The 20807-nt window shown below is 36.8% G+C and overlaps 2 protein-coding genes across 2 annotated transcripts in view; one reads left to right on the forward strand and one right to left on the reverse strand.

Moving 5' to 3' along the window:
• Window positions 1-20807, reverse strand: part of LGALS8 (galectin 8) — an 811943-nt gene that overhangs the window by 747286 nt on the left and 43850 nt on the right. The window lies entirely within an intron of this gene.
• LYST (lysosomal trafficking regulator) overlaps window positions 1-20807 on the forward strand; it is a 193829-nt gene that overhangs the window by 74601 nt on the left and 98421 nt on the right. Inside the window, exons 16-19 of the mRNA XM_049789035.1 lie at window positions 6657-6902; window positions 11937-12110; window positions 13677-13826; window positions 18273-18410. Coding sequence (XP_049644992.1) covers window positions 6657-6902; window positions 11937-12110; window positions 13677-13826; window positions 18273-18410 — 708 coding nt within the window. The remainder of the gene's footprint in view (window positions 1-6656; window positions 6903-11936; window positions 12111-13676; window positions 13827-18272; window positions 18411-20807) is intronic.

A 20807-nucleotide genomic window follows, 5' to 3' on the forward strand; every position in this document is an offset into this window, starting at 1 on the left:
GAGGTAGAGCATTTGCCTTGCATGCAGAAGGATGGTGGTTCGAATTCCAGCATCCCATATGGTCTCCCAAGCCTGCCAGGAGTGATTTCTGAGCGTAGAGCCAGGAGTAACCTCTGAGTGCTGCTGGGTGTGACCCCCCCCACAAAACTGTTTATGACAGTAAAAATATGATATATGTTAGACAAATGTTACTTTTAATGATATTATTCACTATTACATTCATATTTTAAATATTCCTTTTTAATATCAGTTACAAATAGAAATTTTATCATCAAAATAATGCTAATTGCTTCTAGTAGACTGGTTGCTGTTTATATATTTAACATTTTATTAGTTTGTAATTAAAAGCTAAAAACAGTTATTTTTCTTTGTAGCAGTTAGAAAATTAATGCTAAAATCTCTTTGGGGAGGGCACACTCAGCAGTGCTCATGGGTTATTCCTGGCTCTGCACTTAAAAATCACTCCTGACAGACTCAGGGGATAATATGGGATGCTAGGGATAAAACCTGAATATGGTCAACCACATGCAAAGCAAATGCCCTACGCCCTGTACTATCACTCTGGCCATGAAGCTAAAATCTTATTAGAACTACTATCCTTGATCTCTGCTCCTCTTTTTCTTAATTATTCTGGCAGCTACAGTTAAAAATTAAGGATAGTACTTGAAGGAGATCGTTGCTTTTATAATTTGTTGGTAATGAAATGTATATTTTATAATCAAAATGAATTTTACTCAAAAGCTGTGAAATTTGATTAAAGTTAAGGAATTCTAGTACATGATTCATTGGTAAAATACGTGTTAAAGGGTGTTAAATATATTCCTATGTTCAGTTATAGCATTGGAACTTTTTTTTTTTTTTTTTTGCTTTTTGGTTTTTGGGTCACACCCAGCAGCACTCGGGCTACTCCTGGCAGGCTCGGGGAACCATATGGGATGCTGGGATTCAACCACTATCCTTTTCCATACAAGACAAATAAATGCCCTACCTCCATGCTATCTCTCTGGCCCTGACATGGGTACTTCTAAAACAGCTAAATATCTTTTATTAAACATGCAGTTTTTCTCTCCCCTATAAATCTCAATTTTTATGTATATAAGAATAAGGGGAGGAGAAAAATTGGTTCTCATTGTTATAAATGGGCTTTAAGGATGTTGACTTTTTCTATATCACTATCATTCAACAAAAAAAACTATTCTGCCTTCATTGTCCTGCTACTAGAAAGCATACTTTAGGGCAGGGGTCTCAAACTCCCAGCCCGCAGGCCAGTTGCTGCCCTCCTTACAACATTTTGTGGCCCGCAGCCTTCAAATATCGCAGTATTTGCGATTAGAATAATCGCAATAAAAATCGCATTAGTAAGAAAAAAAATCACATTAAATGTTTGCATATCCCGAATGGAACTGCTCAGAGTATGCAAATGTTTAATGCGATTTTTTTTCTTACTAATGCGATTTTTTATTGCAAATATTTGGTAAGCAAATAATCGCGAATACTTTACGCCTGGTGCAGACGTCATTTCCGCTGCTCCTGCTCGCTGTCTCTTGCATTATCGAAGGCCTAAGGGAGAGAAGGGAGAGAAGTTTATTACCGAATTAGATTTTGTCATACCTTCATCATGACTTCATCAAAGCCTGCAGTGAAGAGAAAGATTGATGACGAGCACAGACAATTTCAGGAAAAGTGGGAGACGCAGTAGGGGCATCCCCACATGTCTTATTTGCCCAGAGAAAGTTGCAGTGCACAAGGAATACAACTTGAAATGCCATTATTCAGCTAAACATGCTGAGGAATGTGCAAAATATCAAGGAAATGAGAGAGCCAAGCGGGTTGCCAGTCTTAAAGCATGTCTAATGAGGCAACAAGATTTCTTCAAGAAAGCAACCAAAGAGAATGTTGCATCAGTCAAAGCTAGTTACATGGTTAGTGAGATGATTGCTAAGGCAGGGAAACCATTCACAGAAGGAGAGTTTGTTTAAAAAAATGCATGCTACAGGCTGCAAGTATTATCTGTCTGGAAAAGAAAGGTCAGTTTAGCAAAATCAGCCTTTTTGCCAACACTGTGGCAGAGCGCATTTCTGACATGTCAAGTGACATTTATCATCAACTGTGTGAGAAAGCCAAATGTTTTGATGCATACTCAGTTGCTCTTGACAAGGGCACAGATATAACAGACACTGCGCAGGTCACAATTTATGTCCGTGGTGTTGATTGCAATTTTGAATTGACAGAGGAGCTGCTCACAATCATTCCAATGCATGGCCAGACCACCGCTAATGAGATATTTTGGCATCTGTGTGATGCCATTGAGAATGCAGGTTTGCCATGGAAGAGGTTTGTTGGAATAATAACCGATGGAGCGCCATTGATGACAGGGAGGAAAAATGGACTGGTGGCACTTGTTCAAAAAAATTTGAAGAGGAGGGTGTAGAGAAGGCCATTGCTCTTCACTGCATTATCCATCAGCAGGCCCTTTACAGTAAATGCCTGCTGTGTGACAATGTGATGTCTGGTTTTTGTTTTTTTTGTTTTTGTTTTGTTTTTTTGTTTTGTTTTGTTTTGTTTTGTTTTGGTTTTTGGGCCACACCCGGCAGTGCTCAGGGGTTACTCCTGGCTGTCTGCTCAGAAATGCAAAAAATATAAAATAAATTAAAAAAGGACACAAAGAAATGAATATATATACCCTGCTCATGGATTGGGAGGACTAACACCATTAAAATGGCCATAATTTCTAGAGTATTATACAGATTTATACAATCCCTACGAGAATACCCATGACATTTTTCAAAATATGGATGAAATGCACTTGAAATTTATTTGCAACAATTAATATCCATGAATAGCTAAAGCAATCCTTGGGAAAAAAGAAGATGGAATGCATCTCCCATCTTCTAACTATACTGTAAAGCAGTAGTCATTAAAACAACATGGTACTGGAATTAAGACAAACCCTCAGACCGATAGACTAAAATTGCGTATTCTGATATGGACCCCCTGGTAAATGATCAATTAATCTTTTATAAAGAAGCAAAAAATACAATGTGGAGTAAGGAAAGCCTTTTCAACAAGTGGTGTAGCCTTTTCAACAAGTGGTGTGGGGAAACTGTTCAACTATATGCAAGAGAGTAAGCTCAAATCTATCTTTAACAGCATGTACAAAAAAGTCAAATCAAAATGGATTAAGACTTTGATATCAGACTTGAAACCATAAAGTACATAGAGAAAATGTAAGCAGCATACTCTATGACATTGAATTTAAAGGCATCTTCAAGGATGAAATACTACTGGCCAAGAAAGTAGAAGCAAAGATAAACAGAACTACATTAAACTGAGAAGCTTCTGTACTTCAATGACTAAGATACAAAGACTACCCATGGTGGAGACAAATTATTCACCTAGTACCCATCTGATAAGGGGTTAATATCTAAGTTTTACAATGTGCTGTTAGAACTTAGCAAGAACAAATCATCTAAGTCCATCCAAAATTGTGGAGAGAAATGAGCAGATATTTCCTCAAAGAAGAAAATACAGATGGCCAAAAGGCACATGAAAATATGCTGCACATCACTAAGCAGGGATATGCAAATCAAAACAACAATGAGATATCATCTCACACCACAGAGTCTGGCACACATCACAAAGAACAAGAACATCAAGTGCTGCTGCATATGAAACTAGAAAGGGACTCTACTCACTTCTGGTAAAAACAAAAACTGGTCCAGTCTTTTAGGAAAAACAATATGGATATTCTTCAGAAAACTAGAAATTGAGCTTCCATATAATCCAGCATTACCACTTCTAGGGATAGACCTTAAGAACACAAAAACACCATACAGAATAGCCCTCTGCATTCCTGTGTTCATTACAGTACTATTTTTTTTGTTTGTTTTTTTGTTTTTGTTTTTGGGTCACACCCGGCAGCTCAGGGTTTACTCCTGGCTCTATGCTCAGAAGTCATTCCTGGCAGGCTCAGGGGACCATATAGGATGCCAGGATTCGAACCAGTGACCTTCTGCATGCAAGGCAAACACTTCACCTCCATGCTATCTCTCCGGCCCATTACAGTACTATTTACAATATCCAGAATATGAAAACAACCCAAGTGCCCAAGAATGGATTAGTGAATAAGGAAACTGGAACATCTACACAGTGGAATGCTATGTAGCTGTTAGGGGAAAAAATGAAGTAATGAAATTTGCTTATACATGTATGTATATAGAGATTATTTTGCTGAGTGAAATGAATCAGATAGATCAATAGACATAGAATAATTGTACTCATTAGTTCAGGGTTCTCAAACTCGTGGCCCACGGGCCACAAACGGCCCTCCAAAAAACATTTTGTGGCCCTGCCCTAGAGGAATCTTTTTTTGCTTTGTTTTGTTTTAGTTGTTTGGGTCACACACCCCCAATGTTTAAGGCTTACTACTGACTTTGCACTCAAGGATCACCCCGACTTTGCCTCCTGTGGCCCACAGGTAAATTGAGTTTGAGACCCCTGCATTAGTTGAATATTAAAAAAGAGTATGGTAATAATATCCAGAGACAATAGAATTTAAATGATTTATAGATATACTGGATACTATCTGATGAAACTACTTAAATTATGGTGGGATAAAATTGTGTAAAGCACATGGCCAGCTCTATAAGAAATCATTGAATATATCATGTATTGTGATGTTTGTGTGTATCCTTCATCCTGTAGGTGCTACAATGATACCAGCTCAAAGTTTAGTTTAAAATTTGCTTTTATTTTTTTTATAAAATTTTTTTGGTTTGTTTTGGTGTTTTGGGGGGCCACACCCAATGACACTCAGGGGTTACTCCTGGCTATGCACTCAGAAATTACAAATGGGATACCAAGGGGTCAAACTGCTGTTTATCCTGGGCTAGTGCAGGCAAGGCAGATGCCTTACCACTTGTGCCACCTCTCTGGCCCTTGCTTTTATTTTTTTAATTGAGTACAAGTTTAGCATGGGTTCTAGCCAGTTCAAATTACCCTCTATCTGGAAAAAATTATTTTAACAGTTTTTAAATGCTTTATTTAAAAATAAATATTTATTTAAATTCAGTTGTTACAAGATTGTTCATAATACATTTGGTTTTTTTCACAGTTACAAAGTTGTTTATGATTGATTTTCTGTCATACAGTGTACAACACCCTTTACCAGTGCACATTTTCTCCTATCAATGTCTGTTTCCCTCCCCCTCTCTGCCTGGCGCTGAATCTTCTCTCTCCCTCCCCCTCCTCTCTTTCTCTCTTTTTCTTTCTCTTTCTCTCTCTTTTTTTCTTTATCCTCTCTCTCCTTTTAGATACTTTAGTTTGCAATATTGTTAGTGCAGGGATATCATGCAAATCATTTTATCATCATCTCTGCCCTAAGTGCACTCTCCACTTTTCATGGCAAACCATTCTATTCAGGAGACTGGAGAGACAGCACAGGAAGTAGGATTCTTGCCTTAAGTGCAGAGCCGGGAGTAACCCCTGAGCATTGCTGATTGTGGCTCCAAAACCAAAAGCAAAACAACACAAAAAGTTCTACTCAGTTTGGATGAGGAGAAACATAAATATGAAAGGATGGGGGACAGGGGCCAAGAGGTCTCAAATGCATTGGTGGTGTTACAAAAGGACAGAACTAAATTTCCAAGCCATAGTCAATGAAATCATAAGACTCAAACTTTAACAATCAAAACTTAAAATGGGCCTGTTAATTCTGGCAAGCTGGGGGCAAGGGTCATGGCATGGAATCTGGGAACATTGGTGAACAGAGGTCAACACTGGTGGTGGGATTGGTCCTGAAACATTGTATATCTAAAATCCAATAATGAAGAACTTTGTAAATCACAATGATTTCAATAAAAAAAAAGCTTCTACTCAGTTTTATACTAATTATATTATAACTTTAAAAATGTGGTGTTAGTCCCTTTTAATTAAGTAGACAGACTAGGAGAAAATTTTGTTTTTACATTTTATTAATTTTTATTTTGTCACATTTTTGTAAACCATGGAAACCATGGTCAAATCAAAGATGATGAATATTTAATCTTGCATTTATTATAAGAAATTCATGATTTTTGCTCATATCCTTTTTGAGTTACACAGTTTTTAATTAACTTATACCATTTTAAGTTAATTTTGGTTTGTGTTGTAAGGGAGGATCTTACTTCATTATCTTCCTCGGGTTTACCAGGTTATCCTAATATCATATTTTGAAGAGATGATTCTCCATACGAGAATCCTGGCTCCCTTCTTAAAAACAAAACAGTCCACTTCTTATTTTAAGGAAAAATGTTTTAAAATAATGAGTTGACCAAATATGCTGCTTTATAGGACAGTAAATATTGGTTACTATTTAAAACTGTGTAGTGCTTCCTGATATGGAATGTGTGTGTAGAATGCAAGTGAGCTGGTATAATAGTATGAACAAGTATGGTTTTATGTTTATTCTCAAATGATCAAATTTGGAATCTGTTTTTCAGTTTTAATTTAGTTTGTATTATTGATCACTACTAAATGAAATAAATTTTCCATGGGCTTTTTATATTATCTTTGTTTCTTTTTTTTAAGACAAAGAAATATTTGTTAGTATCTTTTCACTTTGAAATAGAATTGCTTGCTTTATAAACTCAAATTGAAGGGAAATATTTGTATTTCAGGAAAGTCTTTCAGTTGTTTATACAACTTACTGTCCTGTACAGTATACCATCTATGAACCAGTTATTAGACTTAAAGGTCAAGTGAAAACCCAGCTCTCCCAGAGACCATTCAGCTCAAAAGAAGTTCAGAGCATCTTGCTAGAACCTCATCAGCTAAAGAATCTTCAGCCTACTGAATGTAAATCGATCCAAGGCATTCTGCATGAGATTGGTGGAACTGGTATATTTGTTTTTCTCTTTGCTAGGGTAAGAATAACTGATGATAATTTAAAGAGAAACTGTTGTTAACGAAGTCAAGTGTTTTTTTAGTTAAAATGGTATAGATTAGGTATATTAAACTCCCAAGGTAAAATCTTATGTTTTCAGATGTCATCAAGGGTTAAATGCTTATCTTGCACAAAGGTAAATAAGTGTCACACATGATCCCCAGTACCACATATGGCCTCCTAATCACCACCAGGGGTCAAGAATACACCAGAGGTCTGCTGGGTATGGCCTAACCACCCACTCCCCCAAAAAGTCAACCAAGATCTGCCACAGATGTTTTAATTTAGAAGATTTTAGAAGTTATTTGCTTTATGTATGTTTGTTTTTGTTTATTTTGAGTCACGCCTAGCAGCGCTTAGGGGTTACTCCTGGCTCTGCGATCAAAAATTCTCTGGCAAGTTTGGGGGATATGGGATACTAGAGATCAAACCCAGGCCCCATCCTAGTTGAACCACATGCAAGGTAAACACCCTACCTACCACTGTGCTATTGTTCCGGCCCCAAGAAGTTATATGTTATCCAGAAATATAGTTAGACTATCTCACTGGCTCCACCTGTGAAGATTTGTTAAGTTGAAAGAGAAATGTAAAGTTTAATCCATTTCATAAGTACTCTATTAGAGTAAGTTGTTTTAATCATCTGAGGGCAAGGAAATTATCTTTCATTATATACACTAGTCAGTTAAAAAGTATACGGTGACTATTCAGGAATTTCTGGGATTCAGAATAAGGAGTGTAAATGTTCCCAGGACAATAGGAATCTCTGTCTCCTTGGGGTCCATATTTTTGTTCATTAAAGCAGCCCTCAACACCTTCAGTCATCACAATTTTATCCTTAAATACTATAACATCAAATTTTCATTCTGTTGCTAATTGGTCTTTCCTTAATAGGAACTACCTTTGAATAGATTTTATAGTAAATAAATGATGGTCATTCTTATTGTTTCTGTTCTTAGGCATATTTGACCCACCATTCTCTAAAGAAAAGAAATTGCTGTTTCTTCCTTATCAAAGTTAAAATTTCTTTGTGTATCTTCTTGTCAACATTTTGTGATCAACTTTTATGGTTTTATTTAATTTCAAATAAAAATCTATAATCTTTCTTCCTTTACTTAGTTTTAAGTATAATTTATTGGTTTTTTTTATTAGATGAAATGTTTGTTACTTTTGCTGTTTTTTTATTTATTTAAATAATTTTTTTATTTATACACTATTACAAACATAATTGTAGTTGGGTTTCAGTCATAACAAGACACCCCCTTCACCCGTGCAACCTTCCCATCACTAATACCCCCATCTCTTCCCTCTTCCACCCCCTGCCTGTATTTGGGACAGGCTTTCTACATCCCTCACTCACTGACATTGTTATGATAGTGCTCAGCGTAGTTATTTCTCTAACTTCACTCACCACTCTTTAGGGTGAGCTTCATATCTTGAGCCGATCCTTCCATCCCTCAACTCTGGGAATTATTTCAATGTCTTTAATTTTTCTTAAAACTCATAGATGAGTGAGACTATTCTGTGTGTGTATCTCTCCCTCTGACTAATTTCACTCAGCATAATAGATTTCATGTATGTTCATGTATAGGAAAATTCCATGACTTCATTTCTACAGACAGCTTCATAATATTCCATTGTGTTTATGTACCACAGTTTCTTTAGCCATTCATCTGTTGAAGGGCATCTTGGTTGTTTCCAGAGTATGGCTATTGTAAAAAGTGTTGCGATGAATATAGGTGTAAGGAAGGGATTTTTGTATTGTATTTTTGTGTTCCTAGGGTATATTCCTAGGAGTGGTATTCCTAGATCAAATAGGAGCTCAAATTCCAATGGGAGCTCAAAATTCCAGTTTTGTGAGGAATCTCTATATTGTTTTCCATAAGGGCTGGACTAGATGACATTCCCACCAGCAATGAATGAGAGAGTTCCTTCCTCTCTAAATCCTCGCTAGCACTGATTGTTCTTGTTCTTCATGATGTGTGCCAGTCTCTGTAATGTGAGATGGTACCTCATTGTTGTTTTTATTTGCATCTCCCTGATGATTAGTGATGAGTATTTTTTATGTACCTTTTGGCCATTTGTATTTCTTCTTTGAGAAATAGTTCAATTCTTCTCCCATTTTTCGATGAGGTTAGATGTTTTTTCTTTTGTATATCTTAGATAATAGCCCCTTATTTTAATGGGTATTGGGTGAAAACCTTCTCCCATTCTATGGATGGCTTTTGTATCCTAGGCATTATTTCCTTTGAGGTGCAGAAGCTTCTCAGCTTAATATAGTCCCATTTGTGTATCTCTGCTTTGACTTGTTTAGAGTGCTGTTTCTTCCTTGAAGATGCCTTTAGTTTCAATGTCCTGGAATGTTTTACCTACATGTTGTTTTATATACCTATGATTTCAGGTCTGATATCAAGGTCTTTAATCCATTTGCTTTTGATCTTGGTATATGGTGTTAGCTAGAGGTCTGAGCCCATTTTTTTTGCAAGTGGCTGTCCAGCTGTGCCAACACCACTTGTTGAAGAGGCCTTCCTTGCTCCATTTTGGATTTCTTTCCCCCCATCAAAGTTTAATTGATTGTATATCTGGGAGCAAGTATAATTTATTGTTATCTTTACTATTATACAGTTATCAAATCCTAGAGAAAAAGATTTTTATCTTATATTCCAAATCTTGCCAATAAGGTTAAAGTTTATTTTAATACTTAAACACTTTAATACTTAAAAATTTGGGGTCGGACTGGTAGCACAGTGGTAGGGCATTTGCCTTGCACATAACTGACCCAGGATGGACATGGGTTTGATCCCCAGCATCCTACATGGTCCCCCGAGCCAGTAGCAATTTCTGAGCTCAGAGCCAGGAATAGCTCCTGAGCGCCAATGGCCCCAAAAACAAAATAAACAACAAACAAAAAGAAAAAGAAGAAATGTGTTAAATATCCTCCTTCTTTTAGAAAAAGAAATAAAACCCAGTTTTCTTTTTTTTTTTTTTTTTGTGGTTTTTGGGTCACACCCGGCAGTGCTCAGGGGTTACTCCTGGCTCTGTGCTCAGAAATTGCTCCTGGCAGGCACAGGGGACCATATGGGACGCCGGGATTCGAACCGATGACCTTCTGCATGAAAGGCAAACGCCTTACCTCCATGCTATCTCTCCAGCCCCAAAACCCAGTTTTCTTAAAACTTTTTTAAAACTAAGTTTTTCTTTAAAATGTATATGCATACCATGCTTTTTGAAGCTAATTGCTAGATACCATTGAACCAAATAGGTAACCAATAGCCTCTACATCCTATCAACCTCTTGAAATGGTTACTCTTCTCTTATCTCTCTTCTCCAACCACCTATTGATATCTGCTTCTTTGGATTTTGCTCTTTCCAGATATCTTCTCTCCCTGTAAGGTTCCCAAGATCAAGCAGAGTAGAATCAGAAGTACACCATTCATGGAACACAGTGGATAGGGTGGTTGCCTTGCACACACTGTTTCTATCCCAGGCATCTCATATGGTCCCATTAACCGCCACAAGTAATTCCTGAGTGCAGAGCCAGGAACAGTGCCTGAATTCTATAGGTGTGACTCAAAAACCAAGAAGTACAAACTCTGTTCTTTCTCATGGCAACTGTATAGGCTCTTCTTTGAATTCTATCATGCCAGTGATACTCATCTCTGGTAACGGTCAGAAAGCATTGGTAAAAATTTAAACATAATTTAAAATGTATGTATTATCTTCCTCTCCTCCCTATTTTTGTTGTTGCATTTGGAAGAGTGATAGAGGGTATGATGAAGTTCAGAGTGTGTCCACTTGGTTGCTCACACATTTGATTGTGTATTAGAAGGGGCTTGGGGTTCCCACCTCTTCAGGAGCCAGAAAGGAAGAGAGGAGGAATTATTCTTGGTGATGCAGGGTAGAGCCTATGATTCAACTCTAGATATCATGTTTGGCAAATGCTTTTTTGCCACATACTCTTATCCCTGAGTCACACTTCTGGGTCCTGTATATCTTTTGACTGAACTAGAAATTCCCAAACTAACTTGGATTGCTCCACATCCCCCTTAAAAAGAAAATCACTTCCCTTCCCCATACTTACTTCCTCTAAATAAACAGAAAGCCTCCCTCCATTACACTTAAGGCTAATTCCATACCCTGATGGTAACTGGTTGTGTTGGTAGTATTGCCCACCTTGGGAAACATGAGACTACCAGGGGTCCTCAAACTTTTTAAACAAGGAATCAGTTCACTGTTCCTCAGACTGTTGGAGGGCCAGACTATAATTTAAAATTTTTTGAACAAATTTCTATGTATACTGCACATATCTTATTTTGAATTAAAAACAAAAATAGGAACAAATACAGTATTTAAAATGAAGAACAAGTAAAGTTTAATCAACCAACTTAACAGTATTTCAATGGGAACTATGGGCTTGCTTTAAGTGTGCTAAAGTTTGAGGATCAATGCCCAAGACTGAGAGGTGGAGAAGAGAGACAAAGAAGGATAGGAGTCAAAGAGTGAGGCGCACATTCCACACACACACAAACTTCGGACTCAGGACGAGTCAGCAGCTAAGTAGGACAGGAAGCTGTGGCAGAAACACCCAGCAAGCCAGATAAATGTCCTTGGCGTGCCCATGTGACCAACGGGCTGTAGTTTGGAGACCGTCTGGACTAGGCAGTAGTTCCCTTTGGGGGCAAAAGTTAGACTTATGCTTTTTTTGTTTACTCTCCAATACAACATAACATGGAACCTATTTGTTAATTGACTAGTTACCTTACTATAATTTTGCTGGTATCATAGATGACTAATATAAATAATACTGACTTCTAAGATTACTAATGATATTTTTCTTTATTGATTGTATACTTGAGACTAAGAGCATTGAATTCATATCTTATTTCATTTATAATAATTACAAAGTGTGAGCAGTAACAATTACATTTTTAAATGAAATGTGTGGATTATTATTACATAATATTACTTCAGTGTAATTTTCACTTTGAAATTATAAAAAGAATTTACTTGATTTTAGGTTGTGGAACTCAGCAATAGTGAGGAAACTCAAGCATTAGCACTACAAGTTATACTCTCACTAATTAAATACAACCAACAGAGAATACATGAATTAGGAAATTGTAATGGACTTTCCATGATTCATCAGGTGTTGATCAAACGAAAATGCATTGTTGGTTTTCACATTTTGAAGGTATGTGCTCATAAACTTTACTCTAAATTGTATATTTCATAATACTGTCCTTCAAGTCTTCCTATATAACATTTATGTGTCAATTATTTCTGAAGAAAACAGGTAAATCAATATGTATATTTAGTTAAAACAAGGTCCACTCTTCTGTTTTTATCATTTAAATAAATTTTTAAATGTTAAACATTTTCAAAGGGTAAGAAAAATTATCTTTTACATTCTTATACTTGGATAATTAAAATTATCTTATTTTGTATATTGATGAAATAGGCACTATTGTTTTATTTCAGCTCCCACAGTTCTAGAGAAGTCAGTTCTGCTCTAGTTGGTTTTGCTTGTGCTTTTTGGGCCATACCCTGTGACACTCAAGGGTTACTCTTGGCTATGCACTCAGAAATCGCTCCTGGCTCTGGGCACCATATGGGACGCCGGGAGCGAACCAAGGTTTTTCTTGAATTGGCCTCATGCAAGGCTAACGCCCTCCCGCTGTGTTATTGCTCCTGCCCCTCTGCTGTGTTTTTTTAAAGCCATATTAGCATCCATTAGCACCAAATTTATATATTTTAATACTTTATAGCTAAAATGTTTGGTAAAATTGTAAAAGTGTTCTTAAGGTGCTTAGATTAAAGCTAGCAAGATACATATATTTGTAGCATAAACCCACACTACCTTTTGAAAATATTTCTTTTTGACTGAGTTAGCACTGATTTACAACATCTTTATGTTTTTGGAGTACTGCCTTACTACTCTTTAAATGCATGATACCCTTTAACATATACCACTATCTGTCTCCAACCTCTTCTTCCTACATCCTTCCCTTTTGTCTAGAAACCAGGTTTCTTTTCATAAGATTTCTAGAGTTTTCTTTTATTGTTTTTTCCTTTACATTCTATATGATTGAAACTGTATAATGGTTTTTGTTTCTGATATGTTGAATTTGGCATAATCACCTCAAGATTTATCTACATTGTTACAAATAAAAAAATTCATCCATTTTTGAGTAATAACTGTTTATATATTCCATCTCTTTTTTTAAAAATTTTATGCATATTGACTATTTTGAATAGTGGTACAATGATTATTAAGAATGCATATATCTTATTTGAATTAGCATTTTAATATTACTTGGCTATATAGAGAGAAATAGAATTTCTGGGTTTTGTGGTAGTTCTAATTTTAATATATTAGGAAACCTCCACACTCTCCTTTATAGAGGCTGGTTCAATTTATAATCCAACCAGCTTCACCTACACTTGGAGTCTTTTTTTTTTCCTTTTTGATATGAGTCATTAAAGCTTAACAGATTTAATGAATTTAACAGTTGAAACAAATATGGTTTATTATACCCTGTATTTAAAACTATTACTTTAGAAATATTTGAGCATTTAACATTTTCTAGTTATTGAATTGCTTTGCAGAACAAAGATAATGTGAAAAATGTTGAATTATCCACAATTATTCCTTTGAATTTAATGTTACGACTGCTAAGACTAAAATCTTAATGTTTCTGTTGGATATTTTGACTGCTGGATTATTTATTCATCTTTTATTACTGCTACTTTTCTATAGACCCTTCTTGAAGGTTGCTGTAGTGAAGATATCATTCATATCAATCACAATGGAGAGTTTAAATTGGATGTAGAATCTAATGCTATAATCCAAGATGTTAACCTGTTAGAGAACCTATTACTTGACTGGAAGATATGGAATAAAGCAGAGGCACGTACTTAATTTTTATGGTTAAAATCATGACATAACTATTTCTCTATAAGTTTTTAATTATACAATACAGTAATAGCTATCTCTTTGTTGTGCAGCATTTATGAATAACTTTTCATCTTGATTAACCAAAACTATACTCATTTAACTAAAGGTCTCCTTTTGTACTGCCTGCAGCTACCATTCTACTTTCTGTTTTCATGAATTTTATTACTCATATATTTTATATAAGTGAAATCATTCAGTATTTATCTTTTTTGTATGTGTGATTGACTTATTTCACTACATATTTTGAACTAAGACCTCAGGGCAAGGGGCTCTGAGCCAGCCAGAATCCCCCCTCCTTCCATGTGGGGTCTGCTTGTGAATCATTGCATTCCCCATAGTGTTGTGCTGAACCAGGACTAGCCACATACTCTCCAACAGCACCCCAGTCATCTTGATTCTTGAGATCCCCTCCACTGTTGGAGCTAGAACATTGGCAGAGCAGGTGTCCCCAGCCAAGTCTGTTTGTCCTTCCTGGTCCTTTACTTTGTGCATCTTCAAAGGAGTTGTGAGGAGTAGGAAGACTGTGGGCTGGGGGAGCATCCAAGAGATAGGGGCACATTTCCTCTATTTCTAGAGACTCATTCTCTCCTCAAAAAGCACAGAGGCATAGACAGTAGCCAAGGGCTGGGGCACAACCAAGTAAATGCCTCTTTTGGGAAGGAAGGTTCATACAGGGTAGTGTTGGCAATGGAAGAGCATAAGGTGACAGTGTGATCTGTGGGGTATTGTGGAAAGGACCCAAATTCAAAAGCAGGACAGAGCTGGCCTGCAGTCCCACTGCCAGAACACTCTGAGCTTACCCTCCTTACACACAGATAGATCATTGCCCTGCCATCTCTCTGCCATGCCTGTCAACAGTACCTGGAAGGCTGGTTACTAGAAAACTCCCTTATTCTGCCCACATTAGTTATGTTTCCAAACCTTTTTATGTCCATCGAGTTTGATTCTGGAAATAGTTTATCAAATGTAACATAAGCCAATTATATATAAGTACAGAAAAACAAAGTCTTCCGGTTCATTGTGGTGTAGCGTAAGAAAATATTTATTTAGACTGAAAAATATCCCACTGTTTTTTAACTATTTCTTTTATACATTCATCTGCCAAGTTAAAGGCCTTCCGGATCTTGGCTATTGTGAATAATGCTACAGTGAACCTGGGTGTTCAATTACACCTTTGAAATCTGGCTTTCAGTTCTTTTGTATACATACTTACTCAGGAGTGGGATTGCTGAATTACATGGTAGTTCTTTTTTGGGGGGCGGGAGGAGCACACTGCAGTTGCCAGGGGTTCCTCCTGGCTCTGTGCTCAGAAATTGCTCCTGGCAGGCATGGGGGACTATATGGAATGCTGGGATTCAAACCCCCGTTGGTCCTGGGTTCGCTGCTTGCAAAGCAAATGCCCTACCTCTATGCTATCTCTTCAGCCCCCATGGTAGTTCTTTTTAATTTTTTTGCATAGCTTTATTTATCTAAATTTTTATTAAAACATTATGATTTACAGAGTTATTTGTAATTGAATTTTAGATTTACAATGGTTCCAGCATCAATTCAGCCTCCAGTGTCAACTTCCCTCCACCAGTGTTCCCCAAATTCTCTCCCATACTTGTGCGTTTCCCTGTCCCCAGCCTACTATCTTGATAGGCACCTTTTTAAGTTTCGTTGTTAAAGTCTGGGTCTCATGATTTTATTGTGATTCTGTGGTTTGGATATTTAGGTCTCTCATACCACTGAGGTATCAGCATCCCCCTGACCCTTAACCTTTGTTATTTCTCATCTGTCTTTATCCCCCTTACCTTTACTCTATTTCTGGATGAAGAAAATGCTGTACTTTAAAGGAAGATACCTAGATCATTCTTTTCACATTTTTAAAGAAACCTCCATACTGTTTTTCCTAAGAGCTGCACTGATTAATATTCTCATCAACAGTGTTCAAGGGTGCAAGATTTTTTATGTTTTCCAACAAGAGTTATTTTCTGGGTATTTAATGGTAGCCAAACTACATATGAAGTAATAAATTGCTCTGTTTACATTTAATTGATGATTAGTAATGATAAACATTTATCTACTTGTTGTAGGCAACTTCAACTTTATCATCAAATTTTATTTTATACCAAGTCAAAGTATATACCTCTAGAATTCTTTAAAATCTTGTTATCCCCAAATTTGGCAACAGTTTCCCAGACACTTTTCTCATTATCAGTAATGAGTTGGAAAGCTAAAAGTCTATTATTGATTAAAAAAATTTTTTTACCAAATATGCTAGAGGAGAGGAAAGGTCATTATTTTTCTGTTTTTTTTCATAGAAATCATATTACAAAATATTAATATATAAAGAAACAAATAATATGCACATACATAACATGATATTATAAAAGTATGTCAACTAACTCTTATTTCTAAGCTTTATAGTCAGTTTTTAAACTTTGTGACTTTGTGTGATTTCTCCTTCTGAATACTGACATTCAGAATTTTAAAACCCAGATATGGACAGGAGAGATAGTACAGCAAATAGGTTACTTTCCTTATATGTGGTCAAACTGGTTTTGACCCCAAGCATCCCATCTGTTCATCCTAACTCCTCCCTGAGCACAGAGCTAGGAGTAAGCCTTGAGCACTGCCAAGACCAAAAGCATTAAATAAAAACCCATATATATGTTTAAATAAAATATGTGTCATTCGACCATGAGAGAAAAACAAATGATCATGAGAGCATGTAAACAGACAGGGTCAGTGGTGGTCAGTTCAGTTTTATAAGTGGAAACAATTATAAAATAACAGATAGTGGGGTTTTTTTTGTTGTTGTTTGTTTTGTTTTTGGGTCACACCCGGCAGCGCTCAGGGGTTACTCCTGGCTCTACACTCAGAAATAGCTCCTGACAGGCTCGGGAGACCATATGGGATGCCAGGATTCGAACCACCAACCTTCTGCATACAAGGCAAACACCTTACCTCCATGCTATCTCTCTGGCCCCAGATAATGGGTTTTTTTGTTTGTTTGTTTGTTTATTGGGGGGCACACCTGGTGATTCTCAGGGGTTAATCCTGGCTCTGTGCTTAGAAATTGCTCCTGTCAGGCTCAGGAACCATATGGGATAACGGAAATCAAACCTGGACTTGTATCAGGTCAGCAAACACCCTACAGCTATACTCTCCCTTCAGCCCAGTTCTTTCTTTTTATTTTTTTTAAACTTTATTGATTTATTGATTGATTTCTGGGACACACCTGGCGATGCTCAGGGGGCACTCCTACCTCTGCACTCAGAAATTGCCCCTGGCAGGCTGGGGGACCCATATAGAATGCCAGAAATCCCTAGGTCGGCCCCATGCAAGGCAAACGTCCTACCGCTGTGCAATCTCTCTGGCCCCCAGATAGCATTTTAGTGATTTTTAAGAATCACTGAAATTGGGATTGTTTTATTTAAAAACAGAAGTTTGGCTGGAAATGTAGCTCATTGATAAAGAGCTTCATGTGTATGACCCTGAGTTTAATTCCCAGAACACACACACACACACACACACACACACACACACACACACACACACACACGCACAATTATCTTTCAATTTAAAACTGACAGTCAAAAATTGATACAGGTAATTATGTGGGATAATGATAATATTTTATTTCTATTGAATCAACTATTTTTAACTGAGTTTTGCTTTGTTGGTTGTTTATCATTATTATACTTCAGTACCTTTCCTGAGACCTAAATTGGATTTTTTTTCTTAGACATATTGTCTTCTGGTTCTCATATACTTTTGTCATTTGAGGTATTTTTTTCTAATCTTATGAAGAAAGAAGCCTTTTTTGTTGTTGTTGTTGTTTTGTTTTTTGTTTTTTCGGTAACATCCGGTGACACTCGGGTTACTCCTGGCTGTGCGCTCAGAAATCGCCCTGTCTTGGGGGACTATATGGGACGCTGAGGGATCAAACCACAGTCCATCCTAGGCTAGCGCACGCAAGGCAGATGCCTTACCAACAGCGCCACCACTCCAGCCCCAGAAAGGAGTCTTTTTTTTTTTTTTTTTTTTTTTTTTTTTTGGTTTTTTGGGCCACACCCGGCGGTGCTCAGGGGTTACTCCTGGCTGTCTGCTCAGAAATAGCTCCTGGCAGGCACGGGGGGACCATATGGGACACCGGGATTCGAACCAACCACCTTTGGTCCTGGATCGGCTGCTTGCAAGGCAAACGCCGCTGAGCTATCTCTCCGGGCCCCAGAAAGGAGTCTTAATTCAAATAGTTTGACTAAATAAATTCTTTAGTCTTACTATTATTCATTACCTTCAGATTATGGGCAGAAAAATAGCAAGACCTGATATATTGTATATCTTTTTAAAAAAGTAAGCAGCATGTTTTTCAGTAACTATGTGCTGATTGGTGTGTTTTTTTTTTCTTAGCCCGGTGTTTGGGAAACTCTGCTGGCAGCTCTTGAAGTCCTCATCAGAGCAAATCACCAACTGCAGATGTATAATGTTAAGCAGTTATTGAAAGCTCGAGTGGTTCATCACTTTCTGCTGACTTGTCAGGTTTTGCAGGTACTTTCCAGGTCACTATTGAAGATATTCTGTATAATAATCAAATACTATAGATTAACATTTTCTGTGAGATGTTTCTCTCTTTTCTGTATCCCCTACTCTTCAGAAGCCTTTCAATGAACACAAAAAAAAACACATTTTTTTAAATTTATTTACATTTTATTTTAGACTGCATCCATGTGCTCAGGACTTACTCCTGACTGCATACAGAGATCACTCCTGGCAGTTCTTAGGCCACCAAATGGGGTCCTGAAGATCAAACCAGATCAGCCATGTACAAGGCAAATACTCTACCTGCTATACTATTGCTCCAGCCCCCAAAGACATTTTTTAACTTCTACCTCTTTTAGTTTGATATCCATGCTGACAGAATACCTTATTAAGCCTCAAAAAAACAACTGCTAAATTTTTGTGTTTATTTATGTTAGGATACATTAATAAATTTTTTTGAATACCAATATTTGTGAAATTTTAACCGGTTTTGTATTTTTAATATATACAAACATGTATTTAATTTAAAAAATGTATTGGCTGAAATTATGTATGCATAATTAACACTGAAATATATTCAGAATGTTGCATTACAAAGTTAACTAGCACCACTAGTTGTATTAAAGGAACTGTGTTGTGGTATGTCTTCTAGTTAAAATTTTTTATCTGCCTTGACAGATGTTCTTTTATCAGCTTCAATAGCTTTTGTTTTTTTGGGTTTTTTTGTTTTTGTTTTTGTTTTTTGGGTTTTTTGGTCACACCCAGCAGCGGTCAGGGGCTACACCTGGCTCTATGCTCAAAAATCACCCCAGCAGCTGAGGGGACTATATGGGATGCCGGGATTCAAACCACTGTCCTTCTGCATGCAAAGAAAACACCTTACCTCCATGCTATTTCTTCAGCCCCTCTTTTGTATTATTTCTCAATTTTATTTTTTCTCAGTGTCTGAATTTAGAAGTTAATAATAATAATAATCTGATAACCTCAGATCTAAAAACAGCTCTGAGTTTAATGCCAAGTTTACAAGTTAATGGATGTAAAGGTAAAAAAATTAGCTTAGGAGTGAATTAGCTTAGAAGTCAGCTGCTTAGGAGTCAGTGTAAAGGTAGAACTGTAGAATATGAAATAGTTAGATTTATCTTTATTTGTAGAATTACTTGGCATTGTTCCAACTTTCAATTGTCCAGGCAGTTGAACTTTTTTTAATTTTTAATTAAAGCACCATGATTCACAAAGTTATTCATAGTTGAGTTTTAGATGTACGGTGTTCCAGACCATTCTAATTAATAAAAAACCTTTTTTTTAATATGGGCTCATTCAATTGGCCATGTAAAATCCTTGAGTCTCCATGTATTACTAATGAGTAATAAAAACTTTGTACAAGTACTATGAGAAAAAAAGCTTTGGGTAGAAACTATACTTGTATAATCAGTTTTATTTTATTTTATTTTTTTTGGTTTTTGAGTTCATACCCGTTTGATACTCAGGGATTACTCCTGGTGAAGCGCTCAGAAATCTCCCCTGGCTTGGGGGGACCATATGGGACGCCGGGGGATCAAACCACAGTCTTCCTACGCTAGCACTTGCAAGGTAGACACCTTACCTCTAGCGCCACCTTCCCGGCCCCCAGTTTTATTTTTTTTAAGAATTTTTATATTATCAGTATGGAAGTTAACTTAGAAGTAGGAGAAGGAGAAGGACAGATAGCTAATAGATAACATTCAAATGGAACTTATATGTGAAGGCATATTTGAAGAGTCCTGATTTAGTTCTTATAGCTGTCTGGAATAGTAAGAGTTTTAGTCCTCTATTGCAGATAAAAGAGGCCAAGTCATGAAGATGTCAAGTAATTTGTCTAAATTATACAGTTAGTGAGTGGAGGAGCCAGAATGCAAATGTAGGCATCTGAGTATATTTATGAATACTATAATAAAGTTTTACCTAAGCTAATTAAGATAATGGTGAGAATTAAATAATCAGTTTTAATTTTTGAATTGAATTAAATTAAATTAAGAATTGCTTCAATTGAAAAATAGCAACCTGTAACCTTGTAACCATGATGCTTTAAATTAAGTTAAAGAAAAAAGAGGGGCCGGAGAGATAGCATGGAGGTCAGGTGTTTGCCAGCATGAAGGTCAGGTGTTTGCCTTTCATGCAGAAGGTCATCAGTTCGAATGCCGGCATCCCATATGGTCCCCTGTGCCTGCCAGGAGCAATTTCTGAGCATGGAGCCAGGAGTAACCCCTAAGCATTGCCGGGTGTGACCCAAAAACCACACACACACACACACACACACACACACACACACACACACACACACACACACACACACACACAAGAAAAAGAAAAATAGCAATTTGATTTAATGTTAACTGTAGTCAAACTGGAATAGTAAACTTTTATAGT

This window comes from Suncus etruscus, chromosome 15 (genome assembly GCF_024139225.1).
Source record: "Suncus etruscus isolate mSunEtr1 chromosome 15, mSunEtr1.pri.cur, whole genome shotgun sequence".
In the NCBI taxonomy this organism is placed as follows: domain Eukaryota; kingdom Metazoa; phylum Chordata; class Mammalia; order Eulipotyphla; family Soricidae; genus Suncus; species Suncus etruscus.